Genomic DNA, 26023 nt, shown 5'->3' with positions numbered 1-26023 from the left:
GTTCTCCTTTGTCTGGATAATTGCAGAGATCCTGTTTTCTCTTTCAAAGATTCTTTCTTTTGCTTGATCCATTCTGCTGTTCATACTGTCTGCTCTATTTTTTTTTCTTTTTAAAATTTTATTCATTGTGTTCTTCAGCTTCATAATTTGTTTGGTTCCATATCATATCTGTCTCTTTGTTTAACTTCTCACTTTGTTCATGTATGTCTTTCTTAGTTTCATTGAATTATCTTTCTGTGTATTCTCTTAACTGATTGATCTTGCTTAAAACAGCTACTTTGAATTCTTTAATAGGGAAATCACAGATCTCTGTGTCTTGAGAGCTGGTTATCAGAAAATTATTGCAGTTCTTTTGATAGCGTCACATTTCACTGATATTTCATCTTCCTTGAAGTCTTCCATTGCTGGCTCCTCCAATCTTTACTGACTGACTCCCAGAGAGAGGTACCTTCTGTCAGCCCTACCGGGCTTTCTGAGGCTTTCTCAAACCTTACATTGATTCTCTGTACACTTACTGGTCTCTCTAATGATGCAGTTCTTAAGCTTGTATGTCTTCCCTCCATCCTGCCAAGCACTAGAGTGAGTACTGACAGCTTCCCTTTTGCATTTTCGAGGGTAACACTAAATGCTCAGGTTTGTGATCTCTCCTTGATCCACAGATTCGGAATGGCTTTCTATGGATGCTCACCAGCTGTCTGGAAAAGCTTGTTCTCGTCACTTTTAGGAGCGTGCACAAGGAGTGTGCTGCAGAATGGAGGTTTCGGGGTGAGGACTGTGGAGCACTGTGGGTACCAATGGGCCAGTTGAGGGATCAGATCAGTGGGTGGGGCTACCCCAGCACCTGTGCTTTGGCCCTTTAATGAAGTCCATGGTATGGTTGATAGGAATTGTTCCTCTATTATGTATATTTTAAACTTGGACTTGTTCTCCCAGGTGCTCCCTACCCTGCAGTTGTTAAGGTCACCACTTGGTACTCTCAACGGGATGAGAGAACAATAGGCCTCTTTGGCAACATCCCATAATAGTTGGAGAAACTGGGTGCTCATTCACAGTTTCACTTGATACCATGGGAAAAATCATGGCCTAACAAGAGTATTGGGTCCTCTTCGCACTAACCCGTGCCCCACTGTGGGAGAAGTCATGTGGGTAAAGCCAATTGTTCCTCTTACCCTTTTGACGTGTCTAGTCATGGATTTTTCTTGCTCAAATGGTGTGCTGGAACTTCTCCACTGGGTGCTTATACTTTCACAAAGGCCCTCTTGTTTGTGGATAATTGTCTAAGTCAGCGTTCTTCAGGGTTTCCTGGACCTTGGCTTAAAGGGTCTGGAGCCCATTCATGGGCCACATTTGGGTTTTTAGTGGACCCAGGTCTGTGTGCCTATTACTTGCTACACAGGTGGGTGAGACTCCTACCGGGGTCCTGGTGTGTGGTACTGGATCCTGTAGCTCCCACAAAGGCACTTTCATGTGAGGATGGATGCCAGGTTGTTTTTGTTGAGGGGGTGTATATAGTTGAGTGATGTCTCAGCTGTGTTCTTGACATCATTCTTCTCCAAAGAACATTTTTTTTATCTTAAAGTTTATTTTTCAGAGTGAAAGTGTGTGTACGCATGAGCAGGGGAGGGACAGAGAGAGAGAGGCCGAGAGAATCCCAAACAGGCTATAGACTGGTGCAGAGCCTGATGAGGGGCTTGAACTCACAAATGGTGAGATCGTGACCTGAGCCAAAATCAAGAGTTGGTGCTTAACCAACTAAGCCACCGAGGTACCCCAAGAGAACATATTTTTTAATGATCTGGATTAAAAAATGTATATATTCATATCTAGACATGGCCTATCTTGACAAGTGTTTTGTGTGCATTAGAGACAAATGTGTATTTTTCCATTATGGTTAAGTGTTATGTAAATGTCAATTAGGTTGCGTTGGTTTATAGTGTTGTTCAGGTCTTCTGTATTCTTACTGAGTGTTCTGTCTGCTTGTTCTATGGATTATTGAGGGACGGATATTTAAACCTTTGACTATAATTGTGGAGTCACCTATTTCTGTTTGCTGTCCTATCAGATTTTACTGCATGTATTTTGTAGACATGTTACTTGCATGGATATTTAAGATTACTATGTTCTCTTGATAAATTGACCCCTTTATCACTATGAAATTACCTCTCTTTACTTATAATATTTTTTGCTCTGAAACCCATTTTGTCTGGCATCAATATAGAGCTACCTCAAATTTCTTTTGATTAGAATAACTGTGGTAAATATTTTTTCTATTCTTTTACTTTCTTAAGTCTTGTATTGCCACAAAATATGTGTAACATAAAAATTTTAAGCGTGCAACGTATTTTTAAGTGCACAATTTGGTGACCTGAAGTACAGCCATATTGTTGTAGTCATCCTTTTACTTTTAACCTATTTGTTTCTTTGTATTTGAAGTCAGTTTGTTATAGGTAGCATATAATTGGACATTACTTTATTATTATTATTATTTTTAAAACTTACATCCAAGTTAGCTGGCATGTGGTGCAAAATGATCTCAGGAGTAGAATCCAGGGATTCATTACTTATGTATAACATCCAGTGCCCATCAACAAGTCTTCTCCTTTTCCCCCCTCGCCCATTGATTCACATTCAGCCCACAACCCCTCCTGCACCCTCAGTCTGTTCTCTATAATAAGAGTCTCTTATGGTTTGCCCCCTCCCTGTTTTTATATTACTTTTGCTTCCCTTCCCTTGTTCATCTGTTTTGTATCTTAAATTGCACATATGAGTGAAGTCATATGATATTTGTCTTTCTCTGACTGACTTAATTTTGCTTAGCATAATACATTCCAGTTTCATCCACGTTGTTGCAAATGGCAAGATTTCATTCTTTTTGATTGCCAAGTAAGACTCCATTGTGTACATATACCACATCTTCTTTATCCATTCATCTGTCGATGGACATTTGGGCTCTTTCCACACTCTGGCTATTGTTAATAGCACTGCTGTAAACATTGAGGTTCCACGTGCCCCTTCGAAACAGCACACCTTCATCCTTTGGCAAAAATACCTAGTAGTGCAGTTGCTGGGTTGTAGGGTAGTTCTGTTTTAATTTTTTGAGGGACCGCCATACAGTTTTCCAGTGTGGCTGCACCAGTTTGTATTCCCAGCAGCAGTGCCAAAGGGTTCTTCCTCTTTCTCCGCATCCTTGCCAACATCTGTCATTGCCTGAGTTGTTAATGGTAGCCATTCTGACAGGTGCAAGGTGGTATCTCATTGTGTATTTCCCTGATGATGAGTGGTGTTGAGCGTTTTTTTCATGTGTCTGTTAGCCATCTCGATGTCTTCTTTGGAAAAGTATCTATTCATGTCATTTGCCCATTTCTTCACTGGATTATTTGTTTTTTGTATGTTGAGCTTGATAAGTTGCATATTGTTATTTTTAAAACATAATCTGACAGTCTCCTATTTGTTGAGTTTGATAAGTTGGATATTGATATTTTTAAAACATAATCTGACAGTCTTCCTCTTAATTGGTTAGACTAGTTATATGTAATGGGATTATTTATGTGGTTGGATTTAATTCTACCATTTTGCTATCTACCCTTTTTTCTCTGTTTCTCCCTTTTTGGACTGATTTTTCATGATTCCATTTTATCTCCATTTTTAGCTTAGTACCTGTAACTCTTTGTTGTTATTTTATGGTTGTTTTAGGGTTTCTAGCATATATCTATGTCTTAATAGAATATATTTTTAAGTAGTACTGTTGCACTTCAAATGTAGTTTAAGAGTCTTTTAACTTTTTATACTTCCATTTATCTTTGACCATTGTGGTATTGTTAGATGTTTCATTTCTACCTATATTATAAATCCTACAATATACTACTGCTTTTGCTTTAAGTAGCTATCTTTCATAAAGATTTAATACCGAGGATAAAGTCTTTTATATTTCCAATGTACTTCTAGTTCTACTATATTCTTCATTGTGTCAACTTGGCTTTCATCTAGTTTCATGTTTCTTTCCTGCTTTTCTTTATCATTTTATAGAATGAAGCTTTCCTGGTATTCCATTATTTTTATTTTCCTATATTTGCAAAAGTGTTTATTTCACCTTTGATTTTGAAAGACATTTTGGATTGGTCTAAAACCTAGTTGACAAATACTTTTCTCAGTTATTTGAAAAATGTTTTTTTCACTGTCTTCTGGCTAACATTGTTGGAATGGGATATTTCATTTTATGCTTTGTTTTTGTATACATACTATTTCTTTTTCTTTTTCTTTTGTGTGTTTTCTTTTTTTAATCGTTTATTGCCAAGTTGGTTTCCATATAACACCCAGTGCTCTTCCCCACAAGTACCTTCCTCCATGCCCATCACCCGCCTTCCCCTTTCCCCCAACTATTTCTTTTCCTTTGACTGCTTTTAAGATTTTCTCTTTTCACTGAATTTAAGTAATCTAATTATATTATGCTATAGTGTTATTTCCTCTTTTTTTTTTTTTTTTTTGTGCCTGGGGTTCTGTGAATACCTCTCTTAAATCTGTGGGTTTATAGTTTTCATCAAATTGGGAAAATTTCTGGAAAGTTCTTTTTCTTTTTCCCATTCTCTTGGTTGTTCTTTCGTGACTCTAGTTACTCCTTAAAGTCGTCTCACAGCTCACTAATATTCTCTGATTTTTTTTTTTAGTAGTGTTTCCTTCTGGATAATTTCCATTGATATGTTTTCATGTTTACGCTTCTGTTCTTTGCAATATCTAATCTGCTTTGAATCTTATCCTTTATATATTTCATCTCAAACATTGAGGTTTCCGTGTCTGGAAGTATGATTCAATTTTCTTTACTTCTTCTGTTTCTCTCCTTACCACGTAGGTCTTTTCCCAACCTTTTGAACTTACGAACTATAGTTTTATCACTTTTTTAAATGTACTTCTCATTTTGACATTTTACCATTTTGGAGCCAGTTTCAGTTGAGTGATTTTTCTCTCCATTATCAGTCATACTACTTTGTTTTGCTTTTGATTGTGACTTTTGATTGGATACAGTTTGATCCTTTAGTGTGATTTAAGATTTTTTTTAAGGAAAGAATAGAGCAACAATCTAGGGCCAATTTTGTGTTATCATTGAAGCAAAGTCCTCCTGGGAAGTTTTCCTGATGTTTTGTAGATTATGTGATTTGCTTTTACTCTGGCTGGAGTTTTGGTCGGCAATGGCATTGGCTCCCATTATTGGAAACAACAAGCAATGCTAAGTAAATTTCATTGTAGAGCTACCAAAGCAGCTAAGACTTGAGTGTCTAAAAGTTGCAGAAAAAGCATTTGTTTTAAATTAAAAAAATAAAAAGGATTTTAATTAAAATTATTTAAGATTTTGTGTTTATATGTTCTTTTTAAGCTAAAAATTGAACAATTCTTAAAAGAAAAAATTTGTTGCCTCTGAATTGATATGGTGGAGTGTAGCAGAAATGACCTTGTACTTGAAAACGAAAATTGAGTTTTTATTTTCTCATGATCAGCCGTGTAATCTCTTGCCAGTCACTTTATATCCCTGGATGGGGTTTTGTTTCTTCTTCTGTTCTAAAATTTTACAATAATTTTTATTTTTATCACCAGTGTAGCTAACTGAGGCATTTTATATATATAAACTTTTATGAAGAGTTTTTATGTTTCTGCTGTAGTTCACCCTGGCCAGTTAATATCTGAATTTCTCATGTAGCATTAATCTATGGCATAAAGTATAATTTGATGGGTTACGCATAGGTTCTTTTATAGATAACTCATGACTCGCAAATAAAACTTATTTCCCAGAGATGAGCAAATAACAAATAAGTAATTGCCAAAGTTTATCGAAGGTTTTGTTTATGTGCTGGGCATTGTTCTTAGATCTCTACATGTGTATCTTCATTTACACCTCACTTGGAAGTAAGAGGCTGGTTCCAGACCATTTACCTAGATGGGTAGAACTGATAATAGAAAGAACTTTTGGCTTCTTAACTCATGCTTTGTTATACAGACCCCTCTCTGTTTTTGAATGCCATTTCCTGAGTTTCTGCATAGGTTATTGCTTGTAAAATGCTCTAATATATGTGACTGATTTATTTCCTCTTCATAACACTCTGTGAAACAGTGTTTTACAGATGAGTAAACTGAAAGGCTGATTTGGAGAGGCCGATTCAGGTGTACCACATGTTGGAAGTGATGAGTCTGGACTCAGATTCTCCTTTTTCCCAAATTCTGTTTATTTTCACCATGCCGTTATTTTCAGTGAGCATAGGAAAGCGAATACTAAGTTTCTTCAAGTGGTCGAAATATGATTTTTCCCCTTGCATGTAAAGCAAATACGGCATATGTGCATATGAGATATTTATTTCTGCTTCCTTTGGCTTAGCTGTTTTTACTCATCTTTGCGAACTTTTGATGTGTCTGCCTCAGGGAGATTTTACTTACTCATACCCTGCTTAAGGACTGGGTCAATTTTCCCACTTATTATCTGAAATTCTCGGAAGATCAGGTGATTCTTTTTCCACCGAACATTCATAAGCCTTTATTTGTGACTGTATTTTGAACATTCATAAGCCTTTATTTGTGACTGTATTTTGAAATGAATCAGAGAACAAAATTAAATTTTTATTGAACCTGACAAAATATGATTCACAGTTTAAAAATTATGTGGGAAATGAGAAATGGATAAAGAGTAAGAGTTGTTAGCAGCATAATCTGGCGAGCGGAAGAAAATATGCTTTATTTGTAGGTGAGATACCCCCTCATAGCATATGAGTCACAATCCGGTTAATCTTTTTATGTAATTACTGTACAATTCTCAAACCATCTCTCTCTGACAACAAGATTTGCAAGCTCAGATACAGCTTAACTTTTCACAGCGAGTCAGAGGCGTGGGGTTAACGTTCCACCTCCAAGTCTAAATCCACGCGATTTGGAATTGCAGTGCATTTTACATAAGGCCTCGTGTCCCTGTTTTCTTTACTTGCTGGAGCTGTGGAAATGGGCGGAGCCTCACCAGAAGGTCGCCATAGGCTCCTCCTACCGGGTGGGGGAGCTTGGGTATCTCAGGCTCTGGCTTTCTGTGCGGCATTAGTGAGCAGTTTGAAGTATTTGACACCAGTGTGACAGCAAAGAGCGTGTGAGCTGAGCAGTGTGCGGCAGGGCCCAGCTGTGTGGATTTATCCGTCCATCAGGGCGGGGAGCGGCAGTTAGCCAGATCTGACAGTCAAACAGGACTCTCTACCTCCGCTCCTCGGTGCATTTTAATGTGTGTGCTCACAGACCGGTTGGCATTTGACACAAAGAAATTGTCAGAACTGGGTAGTTTTATTTATTTATTTATTTGTTTGGCCTCCTTACTCTTTAGCATGCTGGCCTGTCATAGTTTCCTCCCCAAATCCTTAACTGTGCATCACAAAAATATGCACTTTCTAAAGCAGAGCAAAAAAAAATCATGGCATCTGCCTTTTTATACTGAGTGTACATTAAAAATCAGTAGGTAATACGTTTGCGTTAATAATGGGTAATAGGTCGAACAGGCCATATGTTTACCTAGTTCAAAAACCGAAAACAATCCAAATGGACTATTTTTAATAGTCTTGCTTCACGCATGTCCTCTTCTGTGCATTTCCCACCTCGGCCGACAGGTAATCACTTTAAGAGCTTGTCACGCATCCTTTATGTATCTGTATGACACACAAGCAGGTGTCCTGCCTGTTGCCTGTTACTTCCTGAGATGCTTTGGAGAACTTTGTATTTCACGAAAAGGGCAACTTTCTCATCCCTGCTTACTGTTGCATTGTGTCTCATTGTGTGGATGTACCAGAGTTCAGTTAACCATTCTCTGTGGGTGGACACTTGCATTACAGCTAATCTTTTCGTTTGGTTGAGATATAATATACATACCAAAATACTCATCCTTTTAAAATATACAATCAAGTGGTTTTTAGTATGTTGCCAAGCTTTTGTTCTATAGATAGTGATCAAGTGGGTAAACTTGTACATACATTCTTCTGAACACCACACAAGTACAGTAAAACCTTGGTTTAGGGCATAATTCATTCCAGAAACATGCTTGTAATCCAAAGCACTTGAATATCAAAGTGAATTTCAGGAACCATTGGCTCAGTTGTGACCACGTGACATTCGACATCACGTACTACTCACATTGCAAGACATTGCTCATTTATCAGGTTAAAATTTATTAGAAATGTTTGCTTGTTTTGTGGAACTCTCACAGAAAAAGTTACTCGTAGTCCAAGGTTTTACTGTATATCCATAGAAAAAATCCTCAGAAGTAGGATTTCTCAGTCAATGAGCAGATGCATTTGAATTTTGGTAGGAATTGTCAGTTGCCATCCATCGATATTGTACTAATTTGCACTCTTGAGTATGAGAGGGCTTTTTTTTCCTTATAGTCATGCCCAGAGGGACTTTGCCTTTTTAAAAAGCAATGTCAATTTTTAATTTTTAAAAACATTTTATTTATTTTTGAGAGAGAAGGCAGGGGGGAAGGGGCAGAGAGAGGGAGACACAGAATCAAAAGCAGGCTCCAAGCTCCAAGCTGTCAGCACAGAGCCTGAATGTGGGGCTTGAACCCATGAACCACAAGATCATGACCTGAGCTGAAGTCTGCCACTTAACCGACTGAGCCACCCAGGCATCCCGATAAAGCAATCTTAGTTTTTAAGAAATGTGTGATGTTTATGAACTACCAGTTCAATCTAATATTCATTCCTGATTGATGTCACCAAAGCAGAGAGGACCAGAAATTCTTTTTAAGTTGATAAACGTTATCATTTATAATTGATCTCATTAGTTAATTAGTAAGATGGAAGTTGTGACTGTATGGAGCAGATTTCTTATGTGTGGTCCTAAGTTGAGTGATTTCTGGACCTGCATTCTCTTCTGTCCTATAGATACAATGATGCTCACAGCATCAAAATGGAAATTTCCAGGTGAGGGGGACCATTTATATTCTGCTTGCTCTATAGTAGGCAGGCTCCTATAGAATTTTATCGTTTTGATATATACAGCCTTCCAAATTCTAACGTTTTGTATCTGCTACACTGGATTTAAACTGAGCTGGGAAGTGGTTGTTTTTATAATGTAGCTAGAATATTAATTATAAATAGAATTTCAGCTTCCGTCAATACTTGTTGGCCTATGGGACAGATCTATTGCTTTTTTTTTTTTTTTTAATATTTATTTATTTTTGAGAGACACAGAGACAGACTGTGAGCAGGGGAGGGGCAGAGAGATAGGGAGACACAGAATCCGAAGCAGGCTGTAGGCTCTGAGCTGTCAGTGCAGGGCCCAACATGGGCTCGAACCCACGAACTGCCAGATCATGACCTGAGCTGAAGTTGGACGCTTAACAAACTGAGCCACTCAGGCGCCCTGCTTTTTCATCTCATTAAGGTAGAATATTAAATTCCTTAGAGGTATTGTATCTTTGTTCTTCTTCTTATATACACATTAGCTTCACAGACTCTCCTGAAGAGATCTTAAGGTGGTATTTCTAAGATGGAGACATTTCAAGCTTTGGTTTGAGATATCATGTGCATTTGAATTATTCAAGGATTTCAACAATGGGTTCATTTTTTTTTCTTTTTTGGCATTTAAGTATTCTGTCTATAACAAGGACTGGGAAAAGATTCATAGGAAAATGCAGGTTTTCCTGAGGTTGAAGTGAAAATTGAGGTATAGATTTTGATTTAGTCTGTGATGAAGTCATAAATGTGTAAGTATATGCATGGAAATATCATTAGTTCCTTCCGTGTCCCAAATAATGGCTAATATTGAAAATAGATGAGCCACTTAACCAATGATTAATCTAATGGTTTGTGTTAGTATATGGGTTTCTTCATAAAGGAAAACTATTCCTTGTGTAACTGGATGGATGAGAATAAATACCTCCAGTCCAAGCAGAAAGCGTTCACTAAATAGATAAGACTAGGATTTTATATGAGTAAGATTTAGTGTTTTGTTTCTCTTAGATCAACTGGTTGCTCTCTTTCTATTCCTTTTTTCTTTATTTACCTTGGATAATTTGCAAGAGATCCAAGAAGAATTTAAGTTCGGCCCAAAGGGTATTTTCTCTGGACTTCTCTGTGATGGTCTGTCATGGATTTGTGAGAGAAGGCTGCTTTCATGGGGCAGGGGAGGGTGATAATCAGGGCCCCCTGTCTGGTTGAGCAGGTTGGTCACTGCATAAAGACAGTGTCCATTGGAGCAGGTGGGGGCTAAATTTCAGTTTATATTCCCCAATTTTTATTTGAGAGAGAGAGAGAGAGAGAGAGAGAGAGAGAGAGAGAGATGCATGGGTCTTGATCCCACAACCCTGAGATCATGACCTGAGCCCAGATCAAGAGTTGAATGCTCAACTGACTCAACCACCTAGGTACCCCCAATTTTCTAATTCTTATAAAGGTGCTGATAACAACCAGAATATGCATTTTTTTGCAGTTTTATTTGAAAATTATTGTTTTTGTTTTTTCTGGTTTTTTTCCTTTGAGAAATTTTCAATAGTATGTAGATAATTCCTATGTGTATGTTTATCTGTACACACACACACACACACACACACACACACACAATGCCATTTAAGTGTGCACGTATACACATGCACCCTCCATATATATTTGAATATAACATTAGGTATTCTTTGAAAAAAAATCCCTCAGAAGGAAGATGTCACCTTATATGTATTTGATTCTTTATAAAGTACTTTATAACATGAGGTCTTCTCTCTGTTCCTTTGTTTGAACAGTGCAGTACTATTTGGGAAGAACATAAAAATGGCCTCGGACAGTGCTAGCTGTGGATGCTTTAAAAAATTTCGCCGTAAAATTGGAAAAGTGAAGATGCTTAACACAGATTTAGTAATTAGTCTAGAGATGAAAGATTACTTTCAGAAAGTAATATAAGTAGATACAATATCAAATTAATGTTCATAGGATAAGTACATCTTCCAAACAGCCCGATACTATGGAAATGGATACTGTAGTTTGTTTTGGTATTTCCAGTGTGTAGTATCACAGTAGGATTTTTAGAAAATCCTGTGTCATTATACAGACAGGAAGATTTGCTTTAGAAAACTTGTGTTAGATGTCTCAAAAGGTGATTCTGGTGATGAGAAAGCCCTTGAGTTAAAGAAATATGTCAAGAGTGGTGAATTACATTTGTGGACTCTGAGAGTGAATAAAATCTTGATTTCTAAATTAATGCTTTATCCAGTATATAATTTTAAATGTATGTTTAATTTAAATTAATACATTTACTAATAGGCATTTGGCTAATTTTTGTCTCTAAAAGTTTATACATTCAGGTTGGTCGTGTTTTTGGTAGATTGCCTTACTGGAAAAACAAGGGATTGATTGTCTTCTCTTTTGGTCACTTTATAGTCAATCACCAATAAATCATTATTATTTTTAAACAGAAGCTGAGGCTTCTCGAGGAGCTGGAAGATACCTGGCTTCCTTATCTGACCCCCAAGGATGATGAATTCTACCAGCAGGTAAGATTTTTTAATATTTGTGTCCATTTGTATTGATTCATTCTGACCTGAGAAGCAACTCTGGTCTGGAGAGGTTAAATGGGAAGCAAAATGGTCTGATCTGGTTTTCCAGCGACTCCTCATTCCCCCGGAACATACGAATCCCTTCACAATCTGCCGTCTGCTGTGAGCCTGTGACTTTAGCACCGTGGACTGTTTTCCTTCCCCAAACATCTCACGCCTTTTCTACTTCCTTGCCTCTGCTCATTCTGTCCCTTCCACGTAGAATATCCTTTTGTCCCTTTCCTGTTACCAGATGGCTAAGTCTTCAAGACTTCACTTAGGGGTGCCTGCGTGGCCCAGTTGGCTAAGCATCCGACTTGGGCTCAGGTCATGTTCTCATAGTCCGTGGGTTCGAGACCCGTGTCGACTCTGCACTTGACAGCTCAGAGCCTGGAGCCTGCTTTGGATGCTGTCTCCCTCTCTCTCTTTATGCCCCTCCCCCACTTGTGTTTTCTCTCTCTCTCTCTATCACTCTCTCAGAAATAAACATTAAAAAAAAAAAAAGACTTCACTGAAACATCACCTCCTTTGTGAAAGTTCCCTTAACTTACTTTACCTACGAGTAGAGTTGACTTCGCTTTGTTGTTCTGTGCTTCTTGTACCTTGTGAGACACCTCGATGGCGCCTAGCATATGGTATTGCCGTTGCGGGATTCTGTGTGTCTCTCCCTGAACTCGTCAGTTCTCTTTCAATTGCAAGTGACAAAGACCCAAACACAGTCACTGTAGCAACAAGAGGGAATATTCTGGCTTTCTTAACTTAGAGGCCTTGGAGTACATGGCTGAGTCCGGCTTCTCAGAAGATGGTATCTGATCACTGTTTTTCTCTGCGTCGTGGTTTGGCCCTCCTCCATGTGACTTCATGGTGGATGGGTTCTGACCTGCTAACCTAGGAGGACTCTCACAGCCCGAGGGGTCTGTGGGTGGGAGCTCGTGGGATCTTAGAAGAAGGTAGTAATTTCTTTTTTTCCGGGTCCATTCAATTCTTTTGGGAGTGATCTCGTTGGCCTGGTTAGAATCCTGTGCCTGTTCCTGAACCAGTCATCGTGTTTAGGTGGGTGGGGTGCTCCTGTTTGCCCAGCCTCCTTCATACACCCACTCGTGGAGCTGGGTTCACAGAGGACCATTTCCACTCACACTGCGTGGACCGTGAATCAGAGTCGGATGGTTTCCTTAAAGAATGTTTGGAGTCCTGTTCTCAAAGAAGGGGGGCCAGACATGGTGGGCAGGCATTGAGGGCACATGTTCGCCTCTCCTTTCCTACTAGATTGTATGCTTTTGGGGGTAAGAATCTGACCCCGTCGTCTTTGCTTCTCCGGCACCTAGCGGGACTGGTGTGCGGCTGGTTCTCAGTAGCTGTGCAAGGAAGACAGGAAAGAAGATGTTTTCCATCCAGAATCCAGCTCACTGTCCGTTCCAGGACATTCTCTGTCATCTCCGTTCTCATTCCATCTCTGCTGTCTTTCACTGGATGAGTCCTTTTATGGACTCGTTTTTCCCCTGTGTCCCTCTTTCCTAATCCTTAGAGCTGTAGCACGTTTTCTTAACCAAGACGTCAATCTGAGCGGGTCAGCAACCCCGGGCTGCTCTTGTGCGGCTCCCCGTCCCTTGCCCCATCTCCCGGGCTCTCTCGTCTTGTCCGTATGCTGGACTCGGCTTCGCAGCACCTCAGACTAGCTGTGCGGGCTCCTGTGCTGGGCCTTCTTGTCTCATCCCCCACTGACATCCCTTCCTGGGTGAACTTCTGTTACCTGTGAGTAACGTGTCCCCTTCTTGTAGGACGCTTCCCTGACGCCTCTACAGCACGGAGAATTGTCTCTGCTCCCTGTCTCGTGCCCCCATCGGACTTTATATGCACCTTTATTATCTCAGTTTACCTCACTGATTTTATTTAGATGCTCGTTTCCCTCTTCCCCTGTTCTTTGTACAGTGCCTGACACCTAGTAGGTGTTTAAATAATTTGCTGGGCCGGATGAATGAATGAAGGTATGCATTACTTAATTTAAAAAGCAAGTCATAAAAAGATGTTCAGTAGTATTTTTTTTTAATGTTGTTTTTATCCACGTATGCTCCTCTCCGGGGAGGCGGGACCTGGAAAGGTTTGCAGGATTTATGCAGAAATGTTCTCTACCGGCATGGTAGGGTTTTCAGTCTTTTGAGCTTTCCTAGTTTTCCAAATTATCTTAAGTGAATACATATTTTTTGGTAATCAGAAGAAAAATTTTCAAAAGGACTTTCCTTGAAACAAGTAAACCTAAGAAATGCAATCAGTTCTTAAATCCTTATTGCTATTTTCGGAGACACGATTACGCATGTCGCTGTGACTCAGTCGCTGAGCCTTTCGGCTTTGGCTTTGGTGCAGGTGGGGCTAGTACATGATGAGTTAAACACAAAGGTTATCAGCCGCTGTGCTCGGAGCCAGCCCTGCATGGGAGGGGAGGTAGGGGGGGGGGAGGAAACTCAGAGGCAAACAGAACACCTCTCAAGGTGGCCCTTTTATCTATCCAGGACCCACAACAACCCCGATAACAATATCTAATCGCTTTAAGTGCACCTTATAAGAAGGGGTAGTGCTTCAGCAGACCCTCAGTAAAGCAAATCTATTCTCTTAGAGGACAAGGTGAAAATACTTCGTAATGATATGAATAAATAAAAGTTCCGACTCGAAGCTGGGTCCCCTAAACAGGCTCTGGCCACAGGAATGCCAGTCCAGCTGCCAGTCACACAAGCAAGACTTGTCGCCGCTCCTCTGCGGACCTGCTTGCTCACCCCGCACCCAGTGTGCCGCGCTCTTGCATTTGGCCTTCGCCCTGTTCTTTTATGCCACAAAGGTGCACTCAGCAACTACTCTGTTCCAGGCTTGCAGTGTTGGGGGTAGGTGTTATCTTTCTCTTTTAGAAATTTTTCTCGAGGGGCGCCTGGATGGCTGAGTCAGTTGAGTGTCTGACTTTGACTCAGGTCATGATCTCGAGGTTCATGGGTTTAAGCCCCACATCGAGCTCTGTGCTGACAGCTCAGAGCCTGGAGCCTGTTTCCGATTCTGTGTCTCCCTCTCTGCACCTCCCCCGCTCATGCTCTGCCTTTCTTTTCTCTCAAAAATAAGTAAAGATTAAAAATATTTTAACACAGTACATTTCTCTTTAGATCCAGACTAAGCTCTGTATCTGAGCAGCAGAGGTGGAGTTCAAGCCCACAGTGATCTGCCGTGCGCCTCCCAGAACACCACACCTTGCTCAGATTCAAAACACCTTCAGAGATGCTTTTCGGTTTCTTCTGATTAGAGCAGAGAGAAAAGAAACAAAGCAACAACACACTCAGAGCAGAAAAGCCGAGAGAACTTCTGTAGGTTCATGACGGAGGATAAGGAGATGAGGAGCCACGTCGTCTGAAAACAAACCTCGGCTTCTCACCTCTGGGGGTGGGGGGTGCTGCCTGGGTGGCTCGGTCGGTTCAGTGTCCGACTTCAGCCCAGGTCACGATCTCACGGTTTGTGAGTTCAAGCCCTGTGTTGGGCTCTGTGCTGACAGTGCAGAGCCTGCTTGGGATTCTTTCTCTCTCCTCCTCTCTGTGCTCCTCTCCTGCTTGTGCTCGCGTTCTCTCTCTCTCTCTCGTTCTCTCTCTCTCAAAATAAGTAAAATAAACTTAAAAAAATTTTTAAATGTTACCTTCTTATCCAGAGGAAATGCCTCCCCTCAGCGTGCCCCCTTGCTTTCATTTCCTGTGTCCTTTCCATGTGTCGGGCTTTTCTGGCACTGTTTGCTGTTCTCTTTATGTGTACTTGCTTAGTTAAATCTTAGTCACAGCCCTCTGAGGCAGGTAAGTTTTTAAAATCCCACTTAAGAGATGAGAAAACTGAGGCACAGAAGGGTTTAAAATTTTGTTCAAGGTTTATATGATAAGAAAATAGCATCAAGACCAGGATTTGAGCCCAGGTTGTCTGACTCCTGGATCTGACTTTTAGTAGTGCCCTACCCCAGCTCTCGGTGCATCTAGGGATTGCTCTGTCTTCGTCCCCACGATGACAAACCTCCGTCTCCATCCCTGCTGTCCCTTGTGACCTCCAGTGCTCCGGTTCCGACTGGCTGTTGGGTGGGCTATGCCTGAAGGTCCCCGCAGGAGCATCTAACCTGACATGATCTACGTTAATTCATCACCGACTTCGTTAAGTGTGTGTATTTAGCTCCCTTACTCTGTGCAGGTAATGCTTTAGGCATCAGAGATGAAGTTGTGAAAACTGGAAAAAGACTTCCCCTTCTTTGAGCTTATTTCTTATGGGGCAGCATGGGAGGCAGAAGTAGAAATAAACAGGAAACTGAGAATAAATGTTGGACTCGGAAACTGGCATGGAGATAAAGTCCATGAAGAGGCACTGTAGGTGGGGGTTGCAAATAGGGTGGCTGGCGAAGGCCTTCTCATGGTGACATTTGAACAAAGACCTTCTGGAGGTGTAGGAACAAGCCATATAGGTGCTTGCAGGAAGAATGTTCTGGACATTGGGAACAGCAAAGCCTCGGTATATCTGAGGAGGAGCCCCTGAGGCCAGCATATCTGGAGCGGAGAGAGGGAGTTGAGAACAGAAGAGATGAGGTCAGAGAGCCGTGGCCCGAGGATATGGGAACTTGCTGTCCGTGCTGGCAGTGCTGGCTGTGACCCCGAATGACTTGAGGGCCGTAAAGGGTCTGGAGCACAAGTAGGACAAGCTATGACTTTTTGGTGGGGATCCATTTTACTGGGATCCGCTGTTCATTCTCTTCCCTAGTGGCTGTCCCCCTGGGCCCGTTCGTCAAGTCAGACTGCTGGCTGTCCTCACCTCCTGCCCATTGCTTTGAGCCGTCTTTCGGGCCCTGGGCCCTGGCAGTCCTGCCTCTCTGTCCTCTCTCAGGTGTTTCTTCTTTTCCATTTCCACTGACACAGTCTTTGTTCGGCCCTCATTTATCATTTTCTGCCAACAGTTTGCGTGTTCTCCTACTTGGTGTTACCTGTGCCCTCTCCAGTGTCATCGATATTGTGTTCCTATAAATATGTCCGACCTGTTACTCCTTGCTTTATGAATTTTGCTCAGTCTCTCTTGCCTGTAAGGTAAAGTTCACACCCTTCAGCATATCCTATAAGGCCAACGACGGCCTCTCTGGTCTCCTCTGTGCCCACTGCTGAACAAGGAGTCCAGCCTTAGACTCCTGTTCTGCAGAGTTTCTTGCTACACCCTGGCCCTCCTGTGCCCTTGAGTCCTTCCATGCCTGTGTGCCTGCTGTTCCCTGGGCGTGGGGTCCCCTCACCCACTTGGCTGTCTGGTGAGCATCTACTCACCCTTGAAGACCTCGCTTAAGTACAACCTCGTCTGTGAAGATACCAGGAAATCCCTCTTGCTTTACCTTCAGAGTGTACTAAAAACCTATCCACCTCTCCCTGCCTCTGTCTCCTCCGCGGTGGCCAGGGCTCCCGCCGTCTCCTGCTCACAGGCCCGCAGAGCCGCCTGGCTGTCGTAACGCGGCCTCCATCGCTCTGCTCTCGGTACATTCTCTTGTACTCGCCTTGTTCGGAGTGAAAGCCCGGGGCCTTACATTTGCCCACAAAGCACACTGAGCTCTGGTCCTGACCCTTCTCTCCGCTCATTTCCTGCCTCTGCTGCTCCTCTTGCCACTCTGGCATTTTCACCCTTTCGGAGAATCAACCAGGCACGCTGGTGCCCCCGAGGCTCGCACTTAGTGTTCCCTTAGCCTGGAACTACCCCCGCTCCCCCCGCGCGCCCCCCCCCCCGCCCCCCCCTCCCCCGCCACCCAGGCACCTGCAGGGGCTTGCATCCTCATTTCTTGCATTCCTCTGCTGAGGTGTCACCTTATCAGAGGCCCTCTCTGACCAGCCCTTGTAAAATACCAGCTTTGGCTGCTAGCATCCCTCTCCTACTTGACTTGGATTTTTTTTCCCAATAGCACTATCACAATATAAATACGTGAATGCTAAATTTGTAAAATACTGTGTATATTATGAGCCATAAGATACTAGATCTTTATATAGCATATGTGTTAATGTGGGCTCCTGGAGACAGTACTGAAGTTCTGTTTTCTTTGTATTACCAACACCTAGTACTCTGTGAATAGTATGTGCTCAATAAATGTGTTTTCAATAAATGAAATTTTTCCAGAGTCCCTTTTTGCTTGTTTATTCCTGCTCCCATAGTAGTATATTCATACTTTAATTATGATGAGCCTTTTTTTAATGTTTATTTAATTTTGAAAGAGACAGAGCACAAGCAGGGGAGGAGCAGAGGGAGAGAGAGAGAGGGAGACAGAATCTGAAACAGGCTCCAGGCTCTGAGCTGTCCGCACAGAGCCTGACGTGGGGCTTGAACTCATGAGCCATGAGATCATGACCTGAGCCGAAGTCAGATGCTTAACTGACTGAGCCACCCAGGCGCCCCATGATGAACTTTTCTTTAGCTATTGGTTTTTATTTTTGCCTATACTGTTAAACTGTGAGGTACTATAAACCAGGAACTGCCTTGTTTTTAACATTGCATTCATGGCACTTTATACAGTGTCAGGTACTTAGCAGATGTCCACTAATTTTAAATAAGCGCACAAACAAATGAACTATATAGAACAAATGCACAAACATCTCTGAGTCACTTTGCAGCAAACCACGTTATCGCAAGACCGGTTGTGACAGCAGTAGCAAGGAATGTGCAGTGACCTCCGAAGAGGGTCTCCTGTAGGAGACAGCTCAGCGTCATCCGCAGGAGGCGGGGCCAGATAAGCGTCCAGCCCACTTGTCTTGCAGAGTCATGAGCATATTACAATGAAATTTACATAGAACGTATTATGACCGATTTCTGTAGAATGCAAAATACCAAGTGTTACCAGCAAACTCTGCTGACAGCCAGATTAGAAATAAAGTCCCCTGACACCACAGTATCCTAACAGTTTTTAAATGAAGTATGTTTCCCAGTTCACTTGAAGACTTCCTGTATAATTTCACTCTACCGAAGGTGGAGTTCCATTGGCTTCACGTAGGTGAGCGTCCTGCAAACCTGGCATCTTACTCATTTAACGACAGGCCTGTCATCTCTGTATGATGACATCCTTTCAGAACCATCCCTTGATATGAGAGGAGAAGCAGGAGAATGTTTAGTGGCGTAAAATAGGTAGAAAATGAAGCATATTCTCCAGAAAACCTCCCATTCATTTCGCATCTGTCAAGGATTGATAAAGGCCCTGGCATCTTGGCAGTTTATATCTAAAATGCCTTCCCAGCCGCTTATTAAACTATATAATTGTCATTTAGATTGCAGAACCTTCTGTAGATCTCAAGAAATATATTAGGTCACCAGACAACTATCACTATAATTGCTTGACTGCGTACTCCCTGACAAAACCTTAATGGGATTAAACAACAAAAAAATTCTAACATATTTGAAAATCTGCCAACAGCTGTTCCACATTGTTGTGTGATATCTTACGTTTTACAAGTACCTGTCCAAAATGGAAAGTGAACTTATTTGTTTGACAGAATGAATTAATAGTCCATTATTTAATGTTGAGTTCATTTCCAGAGTTACTTGTTGTTCTTGTTAAAGAAAAATTTAAGAAACACTGCGTGGCATTTTTATATGTCAGGCACGAGCCTAATTACTTTATAAATAATTAGATTGGGCATTTGGGATGGAGGATTTTTCTCTTGGATTTTTTTTTTTTTTTTTTGAGCTGGTGACCAGATGAGCCATTTCTAGTATATTACTTGTATTTAATGTGTTAAAAATCATAATTTCTTAGAGCATTAAGAACATTTTAAACCAGGTTTAAATTAGTACAAGAAGTTATACTGAAACACTTTTGAAAATTCAGGGTCATCAAAAAGAATCTCCTGGCAAGTAGAAGAAGTGTTATGAAAATTAAGAATTTTTGAACACAACATATAATCCTTGATTTTTCTTTTTTTCTAAAGTTTATTTATTTATATTTGGTGGAGGAGGGGCAGAGAGAGAGAATTCCCAGCAGGCTTTGTGCTGTCAGCACAGAGCCGGATGCGGGACTCAATCCCGTGAACCATGAGCTCATGACCCGAGCAGAGATCAAGGGTTGGATGCTTAGCTGGCTGAGCCACCCAGGTGCCCCCTCCTTGATTTTTCTAATTTAAAAAGTATTTTAGAGTTATTCTGGCAAATTTGAAAAACACACAGATGTCTAAAGAAGAAGATTAAAATTATGTCCAGGTTCACCACTTAACCACCATAAGCTTGTGACCATATTTTCCCCCAATTTTCTTTTCTGTATTTACATGGATACATTTGTTTTCTTTTAAAGCTAAGATCCTATTGTCCAAGTATCTGGTTGCTAGTTTTTTGTTTAATAGTCGTTTGTGTTTTATGTTTTTCACAAAACAGTACAAAATTTTTTCTGAAGAGTGTTACTTTATATTCATACATCTTGCATGAATATACCATTTCACCTCTAATCCCTATTGGGGATTTTGGTGGTTTTTAGCCTTTAAATATAAATAGTGGTATGATGAATAGCCTTATAATTTTGGTACATTTCTCTAATTATTTCCCTATGATAAATTCTTAAAAGTAGAATAACTGGATGGAGAGATAGGACGATATTAGGTTCTGGTAAATTGTGTGTAACTGGCCATAGCAAAGTTGTAATAGTTTGTAATCCTAATTGCAGACTATTAGAATATTTGGTTTTGTTTCACCAGCAAAATTACTATGGTAAAATTTTGTTTTTTGCAAATTTGATAGGCAAAACTAAATATATTTTAATACATACTATGTTATTTTGAATTTTCTTCTGACTTTGATGCAGTTCAATTATTTCAGTATTATGTGTGAGTTTCGCTTGATATTTAGATTAGATATAGATATAGTTGTATGTGTATATATACATATATTTAAATTTGGAAAATTTATTAAGAATATTAAATCCATTTTAGCCATATAGATTACGAATAGTTTTTTCCAGTTAGTGTTTGCCTTTTAAAAATTTTATAGTTCTTTTCATGCAGAAGTTTAAACTTTTTGTATATTCAAATGTATCCATCTTTTATTTTTTAATTTTTATTTTTTAAAGTTTATTTATTTTGAAATGGAGGGGGGTGGGGAGAGAGGCAGAGAGAGAGAGGGAGAGAGAGAATCCCAAATAGGCTCTATGCTGCCAGTGCAGAGCCTGACATGGGGCTTGAACTAATGAACCATGAGATCATGATCTGAGCCAAAAGTCTGACACATAACTGACTGAGCCACCCAGGCACCCCTAAATGTATCCATCTTTTAAAAACCATTTGTTGATGAGCTGTGTATATGTACAATTTACATACCATGAAATTCACTTTTACAGTTCTGTGATTTTTGGTAAGTTGGCAGAGCTCTGCAACTTTCACCATGGTAGTTTGAGAACGTTTCCAGAATGCCCAGAAGATCCCTTGCGCCTTTGCAGTCAGCCTTCTTTCCCTCTCCTAGCTCAGACCCCCATGAATCTGTTCTCTATCAATCTCAGACCTTTTGTTGTTTTACTCTTAGAAACAAGTCTCGAGCGCTTATATTTGATCCAGCCAAGGGCTTGGAGATAAAGTGGAGAATAAAATACTACCATGCCCTTCTGCTTCTGGGAGATTCAATCTGGCAGGACAGATTGTTAAATAATAGTTCAAATAAACAAGTAGTTATGCATTGGCATGTGCTGTGAAGGAAAATGAGAAGTATGTAATAAGTGGGAATGGGGGATGGGTACTTGAGGGTGGAAGTTCAGGAAAGGATTCTTTGAGAAAGTGACCTGGAGGCTGAGAAGGGCCTGGCCTCAATGGTGTAGATTTGGGGGAACGGGCCTGCCTGAAGGGGAGCTGAATGCTGGCCCCTTGAGATCTGGAGGAAAAGAGGCAGATGTGGTTAGAGGGGAAAAGGGACATGAGAGATCAGTGGAAGATTTGGGGGGGAATACTTTCCCATGTCATTAGTACTGTTTTATTTTTCGAATCCTTTTTTTAATGTCAAGGTATTTACATGTGATATGCATATGGTTATGTGAATTTCCCAGGTCCTTAGAATTATTATTCCCCTGTGTTAAATACATCGTCTGCCGTCTCCAGTCCCACTATCTGTTGAAAAGTGGCAGCAAGCTGTAGGGTAGATGGAAATGTGTGTTTGTTTATTCTTTTCAGCCTTCTTCCTCTCTCAGTCCCAGAGGGGGTGTGTTCCCAAATAAAATTCTTGAGAATTTTCTTACCTTTCTTTCATATCTTATACTGAGGATTCTTTAAAGAACCCCAGAATTGTTAAGAGAGAATAGAGAAATTTCCTTCTTAACCACCGCTGTTGGTTATTTGTGCTTTGAGTGTATGGAGTCCTCAGGGACTTGCTCAGAGAATAACCAGTTGAGTGATAAAATTAAAGTTACTCCTCATGGTTCCAGAACATTCTATTGTTGCTTACTCAATTACATTGCTCCCTTCTCGAATGGAAAGTATGAGATTTCTCTTTTTGTTTTGCAAACCGGATGAATGAGTCTAGAAACTATGCATCCTAAATGCATCCCTGACAGTCTCAATGGCAATTCGTAGTGACTCAAGCCACATACTCTTCTCTTTGTCACTTTAAGCTTATGATCTCATACCTCAGATAGGTACTCTGAGAAGCAGGGCAGGCCTACTGTCCCCTCCTAGGAAGGTCATATTTCCAATGCATTTTTCTTTGCGTACTCCCTCAGACTTCCTCTGTACGTTCTGTTCCCCGTGTTCTGGACCAGGCAGAACGGGTCAGATAGTGCTGTAGAAACAGACAGCCCTCCCATCCCAATGGCCTCCCCCAGCAATACTTCTTATTCATTTTACATGTCATCTGTGGGTTGGCAGAGAGTCCCTACCACTATAGCAGTAACTCAGAGGCCCAAGCAGCCACTAGCTGGTCACTGTGACAAAAAGGGCATTCTGGAAGTTTTGGCACTGCCAGTGATGTGACAGCCAGCCTTTTTCACTGGACGTAAAGAGTCACACATTTCATCCAGCATGAGGGGGGTTAGGGAGTGTGAGTCCATATCGGGCCCAAAAAGCTGCGTGATGGGGGAGACATTCAGAACCATTTGGCAAATAGCCCAAATGACCAGCACACATTCTTAGCTAGTGATTTGTTTGGCATTTTGGCTGCGAAAATTGGAAGTGCTCCCCTCTCCCCCGCAAAACGCTCCCTGAAACTTAGTCATTTACATATTATCATGTTTATGGCCCTATCTGAATTTACATCTTCTTTCTCCCAGTTTATTCCGATATAGGCAGGATCTTTCTTTTGATCCACATGTTTTCTGATCACATACTCCTGTCCATAACAGATTTTAAGGGGTTTCCTATTAAATGATTAAGAACTGGCTGTGTGGAGGGACACCTGAGTCGGTAGGTGTCTGACTTTGACTCAGGTCATGAACTCATGGTTCGTGAGTTCAAGCCCCATGTCGGGCTCTGTGCTGACAGCTCAGAGCCTGGAGCCTGCTTTGGATTCTGGGTCTCCCTCTCTCTCTGCCCCTCTCCTGCTCATGCTCTGCCTGTCTGTCTGTCTGTCTGTCTCAGAAATAAATAAGTATTAAAAATTAAAAACAAAAAAAGAATTGGCTGTCTAGGGAAATAAAACCCCAAACACCTCAGCCTTGACTCTAGTGTCTCCTGATTTCTGTGGTGTGACTGTTTCACCATGGCCAATGTCAAGCTACCAGCGTGGCGTCACTGAATGTGTAGTTGGGAAGAGATGTACGCAAGTAGGCTTTCCCAAGGCGGGTGTGACGTGGCTCCGGCTCTGGAAGGAGAAAGAAGATATAGATGCAGATGGGGCTATGAACTTAATAATAAGCAAACGACTAAGGCTTGGGGAGTTTTTTGATAGTTACTCATGAAATAGACCTAAGTTCTATGTGTATACTTGTGCGTATTTTATAGTAGGACTCATATTAAACATGTGTATATGTGTCTGTATATCTGATCGATTTTTATTTATTCAGGTTAAAATGAAAGAGTGCGACCATCTTCTCCCCACCAGCTCCAGTGGACCGCCCCACAGGGTACACTCTCATCCCTCACCTGGGGGCTCCTGCTCTAGACACTCAGGGACTTTGCTCCTGTGCTTGGTCACCCTGCGTTGTGAAGCATCAGCCTCTTCCTCTCATTGTGTTCCCAGCGGCATCCTGACAAGCCCTGGTGTTCCTTGCTGTCTTCCGGTCCTAAAGGTGGTGCCTCAGTCAGTATTGCCCTTCATCAGCGGCTGCGTTTTTCTGTTTCCCCCCATAGCACGACCCCTGAGACAGACCTGCATGCACGCCAACAACCCCTTTTATTCCATCGCCATTGGACTCTCAACCCCAGCGCTCTGCTGGAATTGCTCCCGTCGTGGTCATCGGTGATGGCCGGGTGCCGCACTTCGGGCATACGTTCTGGCCTCACCTCGGCCTCCCCGGGCAGCGGTCTACTCCATCCTTCTGGCAATGCGCCTCTCTTCTGACTTCTGCAATAATACTCTCTCCTGGTTTTCTCCCTCAAAAGTCTCTTTTGCTCCTGTCCTCTGTGGCTCAGGCGGTGGTTGTGGGTCCCCTTCTGTGTTCGTGCTGTTTTCCAGGGAGAGCTCATTCATTTCCAGGCCTTTAAAAACCAAAGGTGTGCTTGGGGCGCCTGGATGGCTCGGTCAGTTGAGCGCCCTACTCTTGATTTTGGCTCCGGTCATGATCCCAGCGTCGTGGGATTGAGCCCCGTGGAGCCTGCTTGAGGTTCTCTCTTTCTCTTGCTGCCCCCTTTCCCCACTCATATACACTCTCTCTCTAAAATAAAAAAAAAAGAAAAACAAAAATCATTAAAAGAAAACAACAAAGGTGTGCTGACATGCCCCCTGGATTTCCCTAGCCCCACTGTCCCCTCTGAGCTCTGGATGTGTCTGTGCAGGCCTCTTGCTGTTTCTACCTCAGGATTTCATAGGTATCTTAGTGGCTATGGCTCCGGCTCCAAAATAGAACTCCTCATTCCCTCATTCTCATTTAAAAAAAAATGTTAGTTGTTTATTCAGTTATTAAAACCAGAAATCTACTAGTCGTCTGTAAGTGCTTTCCTTTCTTTGCCCCTCACATCTAAGCCAGAAGCACTTCCTTTTGCTCTGCCTATAAAGTATGTATCTTACTTGTCCATTTATCTCTGTCTCTAATTCAGACCATCGTCTCTTTTCTCTGGGATGGTTGTAATAGCACTTAAGAGGATTCCGCTTTCACATTTGCCTCTTTCCATTCCATGCCCGATATTTTAGCCTAGAGTGACTTTTATAAAAGGTAAATCAAATTACTCTTCTCCCCTTGAGTCCTCCGGTGCACTTTGAGTAAATCCTAATTCCCTACTTTGAGTCTCTAGGCTTCCTGTGGTCCAGCCTCTGCTTTCCTTCCCACCTCACCACGTCGCTCTGCCTTTGGCTCTTTTGCTCTGGTAAAACTGGCTGCCATTTTGTCTCAAGAATGAGCTGACGTCCTCAGCGCCTCTGTCGTTTTTGGTCTCTTCTCCAAGAAGCTCGCTCCTCAGCCCGTCACAGCGCTGATGCCTCGTTTTCCTGGAGATCTCAGCTTCTGTGCCAACTCATTAGAGAGTCTTTCCTCATCTAATGATATATTTCCTGGTGGTTTGTTTCTGTCCTAGTACTTAATGCATTTTGAGATCGCTTTCCCTTATTTATTACCTGATCTGCTAGAAAAGTCTGTGAGGGCAGGAACCTTATCTCTGTCTAGTGTTTGGTGGGTGTTGTGTAGACACATATTGAATGAAAAATGTATGGAGGAATAAATGATCTCACTCTGCTTATCTTATAAATGGTAATTATTGAGTGAAAATATAGAAGGAATGTGTTTCAAAAAAGGTGGGCAGAACAGTACTAGGAAGGTACCAATTAGATTAAACTTTACAGGGGTAAGTGTAAGATCCTGTGCTCTGGTTAAAAAAAAAAAAAGTCCATTTCATTGTGTAGAATCAGGCATGTCTGGTTTGCCACCCGTTCATAAATCCTAGCAGCCAGAAATAGTGACTGGCAGGGTAGTGAAGTCCTCCACCGCATCAATACATCCCTGTATTTCCATATTAGAGGAGGGATTATCCTACGGTCTTCTCTTCCAGGGACACCAGTGGAATTACTACAGCTTTCTAAATCACAGCAGACTACCTCATTTATGCACTCATTCATTCAACAGTTACTGAATCCATTCTGGGCACTAGTGTTATAGTTGCAAACAGAAGTCTCACGGTTCTTATGTTCATGGGACTTGTTATCTAATTCCCGAGAAGTGATTTCTCTTTCAGTGGAAGTATTAAAGCAGAGACCAGGGTCATGTTTATCGGGAAGCAGGGTGGTCTCGTGGTTCAGAACGGCTGCTCTGGCATCAGACTCTGGAGCGTAGGGGCTTCAAATCCCAGCTCCAATATGTATCAGCTAACGTGACTTTGGGCAGGTGTTGAAAATGTCTCTGTGCTTCTGGATTCTAATCTAAAC

The 26023-nt window shown here is 41.6% G+C and overlaps 1 protein-coding gene across 4 annotated transcripts in view; it reads left to right on the top strand.

Moving 5' to 3' along the window:
• Positions 1 to 26023, top strand: part of FTO (FTO alpha-ketoglutarate dependent dioxygenase) — a 375692-nt gene that overhangs the window by 97714 nt on the left and 251955 nt on the right. For all 4 annotated transcript variants that reach the window (XM_029926592.1, XM_029926595.1, XM_029926594.1 and 1 more), the window contains exon 2: positions 11417 to 11494. In XM_029926592.1, the coding sequence (XP_029782452.1) occupies positions 11417 to 11494 (78 nt within the window). The remainder of the gene's footprint in view (positions 1 to 11416; positions 11495 to 26023) is intronic.

Source organism: Suricata suricatta, chromosome 16, assembly GCF_006229205.1.
Source record: "Suricata suricatta isolate VVHF042 chromosome 16, meerkat_22Aug2017_6uvM2_HiC, whole genome shotgun sequence".
NCBI classification, from domain to species: Eukaryota; Metazoa; Chordata; class Mammalia; order Carnivora; family Herpestidae; genus Suricata; species Suricata suricatta.
The sequence above is the reverse complement of the archived record's forward strand: the minus strand, read 5'-3'. Positions and strand labels throughout refer to the sequence as shown.